Genomic DNA, 12,297 nt, shown 5'->3' on the forward strand with positions numbered 1-12,297 from the left:
TCACTCTACTCAAAATCAAACGTTAAATCCGTACTACAGGTATTTATCAATCGCTGTTTGCGATATATCATTCGTGCCTGGCAACTGAATATCCAATGAGGAAACCCACCGTCGGTGTCATCAACGGCCTATAGCAAAAGATCGTGAACGTAGGTACAGTGCAGTGGTACAGTACAGTACAATAAGCAGTGAATCGGACACACCTTGAGGAAAGGAGCGAACGAGATCTGCAGAGAAGCACTCAACTGGAAACTGCAAGGACAGCGCAGAAGAGGCAGAGCGAGACGCTCATGGCGGGTAACCGTCAGCAGTGGAGATCTTTGATTTCATCCATTTGTTCTGCCAGACCGGCGGGCATCGACACATGAGTAATTAATGTAAGATTGCTGAACTAAGCATTTCTCTATCTACGGCACTCTCTATGTAGTATTTACGGCACACTCTTAATTCACACCGGCTGGTGCACCAAGAGCGCTCGTTTGATTTTTATCTTCGTGTTAAAATTATTTTCTTTTCGGGTATCTTAAAAAAGAGATCTAAAAAATCGAAAAACCCTATAATAAAAACAAAAACACAAAAGCATTTGTGCCTGCGTGATTTGTGAACACGCCTTCTATCCTCAAAGCAAACCAACTGACAGCAGATTGTTTTCATTATCAGCTGTTAGTGCCGAAGTGCTAATAGATTTTGCATAGGAATCGGATAGATATTTTTATTTTGCTACGTTATAGGTGTCTATAGTTTTCCCGTCGATTCGTCCGTCGCGTTATCCGTCGACAGTGTAATCTCGTTCCGATATGCAAAATTACCGAATAGTGAAGTAAAACAAACCGACTTACGATGTTCGATTTGGTTGGTTTTTTAAAGAGCGTAATCTACAATGTATTGACAATATTTTCTTTCGGTCGCAAAAAACTAAGCAATACGCTAAGTATTTACGTAAAAACCAATACTGGAAGTACGCTAGCAGTAGACCTTGAACCAGAAATGGACATCAGAGATGTAAAAATGATGGTTGCTCCCCACCTTGGGCTGGAGCCCAAGGAAGTGAAGATCATTTTTGCTGGAAAGGAACTTTCCGATAGTACTTCGATTAGCGTGAGTGCAAAATTCGAGTGCAATAACCCATTGCATCATCATTGTTATTGTCTTGAATTGACCTCTTTTCAGGAGTGTGATTTGGGACAGCAAACAATTATTCATGCGGTAAAGGCAAGAGCTATACTGCGGAGAATGAATGATAAAAGACTGCTAGAAAGCAATGCATCAGAAAAAATCATTGAGACTGTTTCCACTAAACCACTATGCGAAACAATGACTGATTTGCAGATGACTGATGAATGTAGTGAAGAAATGAGAGCTAGCGCTGGTGTCAGAAGAAAGGCTCACTTTTTTGTGTACTGTTCCCAGTGTGAGAAGGTATGCACCGGTAAACTGAGAGTGCGTTGTAGTATCTGCAAAAGCGGTGCTTTCACCGTACATAGAGATCCGGCCTGTTGGGATGACGTTTTGAAAAAGAAACGTATCACAGGACATTGTGAGAACTACGACACTCCTTGTGTGGTAGGTAGTTTGGCACAAAAGTAACAAACAGTTTGGAAATGTTAATTCTACCCTGCATTACAGGAAAACGAATCCGGTGATCCTCCATTCACGGAATTTTACTTCAAATGTGCTGAACATTTGTCGGGAGGAGAAAAAGACTTCGCAGCTCCACTTAACCTTATAAATTTTAACCATAAAAATATTCCCTGCATCGCGTGTACAGATGTTAGGTAAAAAGTGAATGAATTAAACTTAATCGGCAATTGAAATTCAAATATTCTAGTGAGACTGTGATTGTGTTCCCCTGTGAAGCTGGCCACGTGACATGTTTGGAATGCTTTCGACAATACTGTGTCTCAAGATTGCTAGAACGTCAATTTGTGGAACATCCATTGGGTGGATTTACTCTGCAGTGCCCCGTAGGCTGTGAAGGTTCCTACATTGATGATGTACATCATTTCAAATTACTGTCGAAGGAACAGGTGAGAACGATAGGGCTACGCCCATCATTTAGTTTAGTGTTATTTACTAATTATTTTTTTTAGTATGAGAGGTATCAACGTTTCGCTACAGAAGAGTACGTACTTAGAAACGGTGGAGTCCTATGTCCGCAGCCTGGCTGTGGAATGGGCTTACTGGTGAACCCTGAATGTAAGAGAGTCCAGTGCTTAGGTGGCTGTGGTGTAAGTTGGTTAAAACAGTGGTTAATTCAAGACCAATATTATTCTCGTTTTTTTGCAGTTTGTTTTTTGCCGTAACTGCCTACAAGGCTTCCACCTTGGGGAATGCTTGGAGACACCACAGCCTAATTCAGAATCGTCCCAAGGTTATACAATCGATCCACTGCGTGCTTGTGATGCGCGTTGGGATGAAGCGACAAAAATTGCCATTAAAGTGACGACCAAACCATGTCCGCAGTGCCGAACTGCAACCGAACGGGATGGAGGATGCATGCACATGGTTTGCACCAGATCCGGTTGCGGTTACGAATGGTGTTGGGTGTGTCAAACCGCTTGGACCAGAGACTGCATGGCAGCTCACTGGTTCGGTTGAACTTAAATACTTAGCTGTGAAAGAAATGTGTGTACGTACTAATAGAAATAGTGCCAATAGCGGTTGAGATTATCCAAATTTTATCGTTGCTGATTAATATATTTTTAAATAAATATTTATTGTGTTACCAGAATATTGCGCTGTTTTATATCTATCCCGACCTCAGCTAGCTGCCAAATAGCGCTTTGGCTGAGCATGTTGTATTGTCATATTTAGCACAGGAACTATGAAGTTTAAACCAGTGCGCATGCAAAAATATTTACGCAGTTTGTGGAAGAACCTGCTAACTATATTGTCACAGCTAGTTAACGGGAATATAATTAACATTCAAGCAATATGGACGAAGCTTTACTACGCATTCACTCGAATCAGTTTATCGAAAACATGTGATGGAAATAAAAAATAATCTGAATATGTTCACACCTGCTTTTGAAATTAGTGGTTGGTTGAAAGGATAATATTGCAAAAGAAACCAACTTAATGATGAAGTCGGAGGACCTGATATTATTCCTAGTTTGATGACACAACAACAAAAACAAGAAAAGAATTAGTTTCATCATCAGTTAGAGAATGAGTTAGACCCAATCGCTTCATTTGGTTTCTAGTCATTGTAGATAAGCTAGTTGTTATTAATTCAACCGGGAGATACAACTTTTCATTTGAGAAGCGATTAATGCATCCGTCATCATTTGTAATTGGCGTAATGAATGCAATTTATATATTATCGATCCTGCAAAAAAACGTCAACCCCTTTTTTGATCCATTTTCCATTTATTGCCTCAAACTAATAAATCACAATCAACTGTTATCAGAAAACTCGAGCACCAATCAACTAATAAACTGATAACGCCAGGAAAATTAGATTAGGCGGAAAATGCTCCCGTCGCTCAATGGCATTGTTCGACAGCTAAAAGCGTGCACATTACATTTTCAATCCGTATCCAGAACGATGAAAACCATACCGAACCGGAAACCGATCACGGCCAACACCGCATCGAATAGACGAATCAAGGCTAACCAGCGGGAACGAAATCGGATGCACGGTCTAAACGACGCACTGAACCGTCTACGCCGTTGCGTCCCGGTGCCGATGCAGTTCACCGTGACCAGGTGTGACCACACAACCCCGCAAAAATTATCCAAAATAGAAACGCTTCGCCTAGCGAAGAACTACATTTTCGCCCTATCGGAAGCCTTACTGCAGAACCGACGTTTTGGCTATGATGAACTGCTACGCATATTGGCCTTTCGCCTAAGTCCGAATACGTGCAACCTGCTTAGAAGCCGCCTCAAGATGGACGATCTGCTCCGAGCGGAATTGGTCGAACCGTGCTACGATGAAAGGAACTTGTGCTACTGCCAGTCTTTGGAAGTGTACCGCCCCAATCGCCCGGTCAGGATGGACTGTCCTCTCGAAGATGGTATCGGAGTGATGAATGGCAGCGGAATAAACTGGATATCGTTGGATGTACTAGCAGGTCAATGCTGTACTTGTGAATCTGAAGAAAGCCGACTGGGTTAACTGAACTTATTTTAATTAAAATGTTCAAAGGAATTAAAAAATGGAGTAATAAGTTTGCATTTATAAATTAATTAACAAAATTAATGCGTGCTAACACGTGAACGTTTTATTAATAAATTTGTATTATGATTATTCGACATTAAGTTATGTGTTTTAACAATCAAGGTAACAAAAGTCATACGCATCATTGAAGACCGGGTTTTTACGAATGCCAGTGTGGGATTCTAAACGTGAGATCGTGTTTGACCATCCAACTAGACAAGAAGTTGTGGTAAACCCAACTAGCTGCAGAGCACTATAAGAACAAAAGGTTTTAAACACCAACGAAATAAAGCTTACGATGGGAAAGTCCATGACCATGGAACAGTAAACCGTTCTGCTTCGCAGGTTGTAGGTTAGGGTAATTCCGGAACTTCGGTATCGGGCATCAGAGGGTTACCTTCTGGCCGGTGCTCGAAAAAATTGACAGTCCTAGAAAGCGAATCTAAAACGCATTAAGCGCATACAGTGTTACTCCTGGTAATAATCTTTTATCTATCAACCCATAGACATGACTGCTGAACTGCTGACAGTGTTTGTCTTTCTCAGTATTTTATACCCTTTAAAACAATTCACTCATGAATTGCAGTGATGAATGATTGCTCGACTAACTTGTCAGTCAATTTTCTTGCTCTTGATCGATATTGTAGATCTCAAAGTTTAATCTTTTAAACTGTCTGCTTTTTAAAATCTGGCTGAAGGAAAATAATTAAAACTTCGGAGCAATGTTTACGTTTATAGTAATTTCGTTTACCGTTATCGGCTGTTCAAAATGAATGGATGATTCACATTTGAATTCATTCACTATTGTTTAGATCGAGAATGAATGAATGTAGAGAACAACACGAACATGAACGCAAGTGATTCGCTCGAATCGTTGGTTCATTTTACTGTGCTGGAAACAGCAAAGATTGAGCATTATATTACATCAATCCAGGTGTATTGCATAAACTGGATATGTGATTTCTAAACACTACTTCTGGCACAGCCAACGAGTTTGAAATTGGCTCTGGTGTAGTGCTGGACAGGAAGCGCCAACGCGTATTCAGATGGTACCCGATCAGTGCCAGGATATGTAAAAAAGCCTTGGGCACAGACAGCTTACTCAGCTCACTTCATTCACGGGCCCTATCTATTTGGCGTTTGTTTACTATCTGTTGCGAACGCGACATACCAGCATAAATTCGAGTTAAACGTCTCAAAAGCGTAACTACTTGGAATGGCAGTTTTCGTGCTTTTCTGACCTGCCGTTAACGCCTTTAACAATATTCACTTCCCTCATTTTAACCTGGATTCTAAGTCCCTGTAAACAAACCACCGATAGACGCCAAAGAAGCGAGGTTATGTTCGTCCATGCAAAACTATTCTGGCAGTCACCACACTCACCTCACCTAACAGCTCCCCATTTGATTTGTACCGTCACCCAGGTGAGCGGAGTCACCTAGGTGACTCTGAGAATCACAAATTGTGCTCTTACCTAAAAAATTTAGATGAGGTGACTATGAGAATGGGGCCCTTGATCCGTCCATATCGACAGACAGAGGCTACTATAAAGATCCTACTGACTATACAGCAGTCGAGATTCGACCAACATATGACAACATGTTTGTTACAACCAGCATCGTACCTGGAAACCGACTGGGGCAATAATATGTAGACAGATGATTAAGGGCCGCTTCATCAACTACGCCATGATCAAAGTGCACTGGCCAACCAAACGGGGACCCAACAACAAGAAAGAACCGTTCGCTGCATCAAGTAGGATGAGAAGTAATGCGTAGACCTGGAATTGGGCCCAATGACCCGCATGCCGTATCGAACAAGTGGTGGAGTATTGATACGCTCGGTCATTAACGAGGCCGGAACCGCGATGCTAGATGAGGTAACTTCGAGCGCTCGAAGTGATTGGTTTGACGGGGAATGCCAACGAGCGATAGAGAGGAAAAAAGAGCTTGGAAAACTATCTAAGCATATACACGAGGTTGGTGAACGGCTGGATAATGCGGAATATAGACCCCATAGTGGTCGTTAGCCTCTTATCCAGCAACTCCGATCCCGACCTCCTCGTGGTACCAGCCGGAATACGAGCAACCTTAGCGGAGATCGGGAAACCAAACCCGGTGGAAACTAAGGTCGTATACTAACCGGGAAGGAGGTATAGTGAGTCTCGGCACTATAAGATGGTAGCCCCATCGCTAGACTCGGTAGTGTTGTCCCAGTACGGCTACACACCTAAATTAAATTAAAACTAACAACATTCAAGTATATTCGGAGCGGAATATTCGGCATCGACCTAGGCGACGGAACGAGGACGACGAATGGAGACTCGGTACTTGGAACTGCAGATCGCTAAATTTCGCAGGTTGCGAGCGGGTGCTGATTGAACAGCTTGAACCCGCAAACTCGGTATCGTAGCTCTGCAGGAAATCTTTCGCAAAGGAGAGAAGGTATGGAAGATCCGTGGCGGAAAGGCCCAGTTTTACCAGAGCGGTGGCGCTATTAACGTACTGGGAACGGGCTTTGTAGTGCTGGGCGGAATGCAGGATCGCGTGATAGATTGGAAAGCGATCAACGAGAGAATGTGTGTATTGAGGATAAAGGGCCGTTTCTTCAATTATAGCATCATTAACGTGCATTGCCCGCACAAAGGTAGACCCGACGATGAGAAAGAAGCGTTTTACGCGAGGCTGGAGGCAACGTACGACAGCTGCTCGTCACGGGACATCAAGATCGTCATCGGGAATATGAACGCCCAGGTCGATAGGAAAGAAATGTATAGACCGGTGGTAGGACCCCATAGCCTGCACACCGACACAAACGATAACGGCCAACGATGTATAAACTTCGCAGCTTCCCGAGGCCTGGTGATCCGAAGCACCTTTTTCCCGCGCAAGGATATCCACAAAGCCACCTGGAGATCACCTGACCAACGTACAATGAACCAAATTGACAACGTTCTCATAGAGGGCCGGTTTTTCTCTAACATCACGAACGTACGCTCCCGTCGGGGTGCGGATATTGATTCTGACCATTACCTAGTAGCAGTACATGTGCGCTCAAAGCTGTCCACCGTATACCGGACACGTCAAAGCCGCCCTCCTCGGCTGAACATCAGGCAGCTAGATAACCCACAAGCTGCCGAGAACTACGCGCGAGTACTGAATGAGGCACTGCCTTCTTCCGAGGAGTTAGGTGCTTCAAACCTCGAAGACGGTTGGGGCAGAATACGCTCGGCCATCGGAGAGGCCGCTACCGCGGCACTAGGTATTGAGCCTCGGAGTACACAAAATGATTGGTTTGATGGGGAATGCCAACAAGCGGTGGAGGAGAAAAAAAACGCTTGGAAAAATTATTGCCACTAGAGAGAACCTGGCCAAATACCGACGAGCTAGGAACCAGTTGACCACGATTCTGAGGAGAAAAAAATCAGAGGGGTTGTGTACAAGACACGACCGCATATATATGTGACGCAGGACTACGTAAGTCTCTTTGTAGTGATAGTAGCATGTATTCATGCTTGTAATCATTCGATTCTTCATGTATACATGCTTTATGTAACATATATACAGTAGTAACATTGCATACGTTCAATTCTCAAAACATTGTGCATTTGAAAACAATTTAACAAAATCAAGAAGACAAACTATTGCTTGCCTGCTACCTTAGAGAAATTAAAGATTGTTTTTATTACCCGAGGGGCAAGACACTGTCGAAAATATATTACTTTTCCCTATGGAAATATTTTTCCAACCTTAATATATTGACCTTTCCCACCCATAATATAACCGAAAGCCCTATAAAGTTACATTTATTTATACATTTATAGGGTTTTAATAGAGCCTAATATATTAATATTATGATAATATTATGAAGTGTCTTGCCCCTCGTTATTACCCATGGTTCCCCACGTTGAAGGGATTTTACCAATTCAATCCTATTTTATCAACAGCACATCTTTTCACTACACTTCTAATGAAACGGCAAGCATGCGTATTCATACAGAGTCGTATTATAACCGAACACTACAGCTGTAGCACATTTTTTCAACACAGATATCAAATTCGCCGAGGTTTAATCGTCTCGCAGTAAAGAATTTGCGATCTATTGGGACGACGAACTTGTGTCATTTTTCTGGCACACTTCCCTAACACAGACAACAAATTGGGCTAGGTTTAATTGCGTTCGTAAGAAATCTGTTGGCACGAGGGGGCTTTGTCACTCTCTCTGGCGTACTTCCCAAGCAAGGACATCAAAATGGTCTAGGTTAAATCGCGGTGTTAAGAAATCTTGTTGAAATGAGGAAACTTTGTCACTTGTTTTGGCTTACTTCCCAAGCACAGATATCAAATTGGTATAGGTTTAGATCATCGTAAAGAATCTTCCAACCAATTCATTATTTTCAATTTTTCAATAGTTCAACATCAAGAATCCATATTTTTCTTCATTTGGGTCATTCATAGAAGATTTTCCGATCGATTGGTGTAAGAATATTGAAAATCGATCGGAAAACCGCTAAGTTATTAGCGCTCAAAACCTTTCATTTTTCGTGACGCTCGCATTTTTCGATTTTTTGGAATGACACCCTATCTCAAAACTTGCCGTAAGACGTAGTCCTACGTCAAAAGCGCCAAAAGGAGGACAGAGATCGTGAAGAATTAGAGCAACTATTCCGAGCCAATGACACGCGCTAGTTTTATGAGAAGGTGAACCAAACTCGAAAGGGCTACACACCGTAACCTGACATGTGTAGGGACGAAGGAGGGAATCTAATTACAAACGAGCGCGAGGTGGTCGACAGGTGGAAGCAGTTCTTCGATGAACACCTCAATGACGAAGTCGCAGAAGGAGGCGGAACGGAAATTAACCTAGGAGCGCCCATGGAAGATAGTAATGTCCTAGCACCTGATCTCCAAGAAGTCAAACGAGAAATCGGGCTGCTGAAGACCAATAAAGCCGCTAGGAAGGACCGCCTACCAGCAGAGCTTTATAAACATGGCGGAGAAACGCTAGCAAAGGTTCTACACTGGGTTATTTCGAGGATTTGGGAGGAGGAAAAGCTACCGGAGGAATAGAGGGGCCTAACGTGCTAGATGGCTCTACCAGGCTGAAGCCGACTTCCGTGTGTCGAGACGCGCAACAAATTCGCAACGAGTAGCCCAGGACCAAGTACAATGTAGAGGAATTCTTGATACGGCAAGAGCCACCCCGGCTCCCGGCTAGTAAAGTAAGTGGATTGCTGTAATTACCGCGGCTTTACGCTGAAGAACGCCGTCTAAATTCTGGCAGTTTTCTCATGAGTTTACTGTCAAATTGACGCTGACGGATGCGTTGACGCAGCATTCTGTTTGGGCCTTAAGTATCAGGTGGGCTTTATGGTGGACCGTGCTACTACGCATCAAATTTTCATTCTCCGACAAATTCTGCAGTAAAGTCGGGAGTAAAACAAACGTATCCACGCATCATATTTATTATTTTCGTCTTTTTCAGGACAGCATACTATACAGTTGTGCGCGAACATCTCTGGCAGATAATGCGCGAGAATGGTTTCCCGGACAACCTGACACGACTGATCAAAGTTACTCTGGAACGGGTTATGTTCCACGTGCGTGTTTCGGATGCCCTCTCAAATCCTTTCGTATCGCGCAGAGGGTTGCAGCAAGGCGATTCACTGTGCCGTACAGGGCTGTCATGCACTTAGTGCACCTATTTTGCTTTTTTAGCTGTAACACCTCAGCCAAATAAAATTCGAAAATGTTATGTATGGGGCATTTATAGAGTCGATTATTATCCATAAGATTGCTGAACTTAGCATTTTCGAATTTTGTTTGGCTGAGGTGTTACAGCTAAAAAAGCAAAATAGGTGCACTGCGTGCAGGACAGCCCTGGCGTTGTACGCTATTTATCACCGCGACGGGAGCTATAATCCAGTGAGCTGCAATCGAAACGAGAGGTACAATCTTCAGCAAAAGTAGCCAACTCTTACCCTTTGCAGACGACTCGACTTTGTTACTAGAAAACTTAGGACGGCTGAGGCAATCTACGCCAGAACAAAAAAGAAAGCTAGGAGGGTTGGGCTACAAATCAATGCATCAAAAACCAAATATATGGTAGACCGGCTCCAGAGAAAACAACGTTCGTCTTCCACGTACTGGCAAAAGTTGGGAGACTACGACTTTCTTCAAGATCTCCACCGACACCCGGAACAGAGGGCTCGACTTGCGTGTGTTGAGACCGTCGAGACGCTCAACGAATGGGCGACGAATTGTCCAGGAAAAATTTCGTTAAAGACCTAAGCGACGAAACAATTTGGACTGACGGTGACGAAATCGTAGTGGTAAACGAATTCGTGTATTTGGGTGGTGTATTTGGTGACCGCCGATATTTAAACCAGTAGAGAAAAACGACGCATTTGTAGCAATTCATGTTTTCGTAGGACTCCGAACGAGGCACTCCGGCAGAGTAAAATGTGCACACAACGAAGTGGCCATCTAAATATCACCGACTAGACCGGTAGTCTTCTATGACCACGAGATATTTTCTATACGTGCAACCTAGCAATGTATATGGACTGTTGGTACAATATAATTGAATCGGAAAATTCATTTTTTCTTTCTAAAGCTTCTCGTACAACGAAAGCAATTATTGTCTTGCGTTGTGACAATTACCTTGTATTTGATAAATTTATATCCCACAAGCATTAATTGAAGCATATACTTCAATAAACAAGCAAAATGAAGTTATATTGTGCCTAGTGGCGCAACTAATGGATCATCTACCCTATACCTAATTTGAAAAAGACGCTACATGTTTTGTGACGCGTTTTGCTTAGGCGGCTTATATTGCCCCTATCACCTCTATATCTTGTTCTGTACAAAAACGTTTCGTGATTGTCATAATTTTCAATAATTTTCTTGCTACCTAGTTATGTATTATTGTACAGATGACCCCCCTCAAAATATTTGAATTCAAGCACATGCGCAAAACATTTCTACCAAATTCGTTAATGCGAAATAATTTTAAGGTTGCCATGTTTACCCGTTAAGGTCGTGCGTTGCTATGGTGTCTATTTGCTTAGTTTATTTTCAGGCAATACTTTACTTAACATTGCCCTTCACAAGTCTAGTGCAGCAGTTTATTTCCGAAAATACTGCATTTTATCGACAATTGTAGATTATTTTACAAATCATGTCAATTGTAAACATTTACCATCACAACGAAAATATCTACAACGTAGAAAAGAAACCACCGGAACGACCCCCGAAGCCACCGCTCTATCACTCACGTTTCGAGCACCAGGTTCGCAGGGAGACGAAATCCTGCAAGGACGCTCATCGTACCATGGGTTACGCAAAAATTCCCCTACAGAAACCGAACGAATTTCTAAAAAAGAATTGCGGTATCCGCTATCGGGCCACAAAATCGGCACCGGTGCGCCTCTGTGCAGACCACAAGCCACCGGTCCCGAAAAAGGAAGACCTAACCACCAATCAGCAACTGATGAAGTGTGTCGACTTCAAGGTTGAAAACGTAAAAAAAGTAGTCGCTTCCAGTCCGAAAAAAATGCGTCCCCGATATGCTGACACCCGGAAAGGCGACTTTCACGATTTGGAAAAGTCCGGCCTGATGCCTGTCTATAAATGTCAACCCAAGTACGGAAAGGTACCCAAATATCTTGAACGGCGAAAGAAAGATCTGGAAGCGCAAAAGCAGCGCATGGCAGAAAAGATGGGCGAACAGGTGCCGGACGGCTTTCTGGTTTCGCAGGAAGAGCGATTGGAACTGTTGAAGGTAGGGTCGTTTAATTAAAGTCTTTTAACTTTTTCGGTAACCATTTCTTATTCTGTTTTTATCAGGGACTTAAGCAAAACTGGGAAAACCTTCAGAAGGAGTACCAGAGTCTTCCACTGCTTATCGATACAGTGCCGAAAATGATACGCAAGGCCAAACTTGAAAAGAATTTGAAGGAGCTCGAGAAGGACATTTTGCGCGTCGAAAGTTGCCCGTACATCTTTGTGCACGACGAGCAGGGACAGACTGACAAGTAGATCAAGTAGATTATAGCTTTGGAAGTGTTCTATTTTGATATAAAATTTATAGATTTCTCTTAATCGCATATGATATTAGACTTTCTTGCTCAA

At 42.9% G+C, this 12,297-nt stretch overlaps 2 protein-coding genes across 2 annotated transcripts; both read left to right on the forward strand.

Moving 5' to 3' along the window:
- Positions 1-700: 700 nt before the first annotated feature.
- On the forward strand, positions 701-2,681 carry LOC128737130 (E3 ubiquitin-protein ligase parkin). The gene is made up of 6 exons (XM_053831695.1): positions 701-1,098; positions 1,171-1,563; positions 1,627-1,775; positions 1,829-2,027; positions 2,091-2,228; positions 2,287-2,681. Exons 1-6 carry the CDS (start codon positions 841-843, stop codon positions 2,596-2,598), a joined length of 1,449 nt encoding a protein of 482 aa, XP_053687670.1. The 5' UTR covers positions 701-840; the 3' UTR covers positions 2,599-2,681.
- Positions 2,682-11,344: 8,663 nt separating this feature from the next.
- Positions 11,345-12,204, forward strand: LOC128736335 (enkurin). The gene is made up of 2 exons (XM_053830811.1): positions 11,345-11,947; positions 12,013-12,204. Exons 1-2 carry the CDS (start codon positions 11,345-11,347, stop codon positions 12,202-12,204), a joined length of 795 nt encoding a protein of 264 aa, XP_053686786.1.
- The last annotated feature ends 93 nt before the right edge of the window (positions 12,205-12,297 follow it).

Source organism: Sabethes cyaneus, chromosome 2 (assembly GCF_943734655.1).
Source record: "Sabethes cyaneus chromosome 2, idSabCyanKW18_F2, whole genome shotgun sequence".
NCBI lineage: Eukaryota > Metazoa > Arthropoda > Insecta > Diptera > Culicidae > Sabethes > Sabethes cyaneus.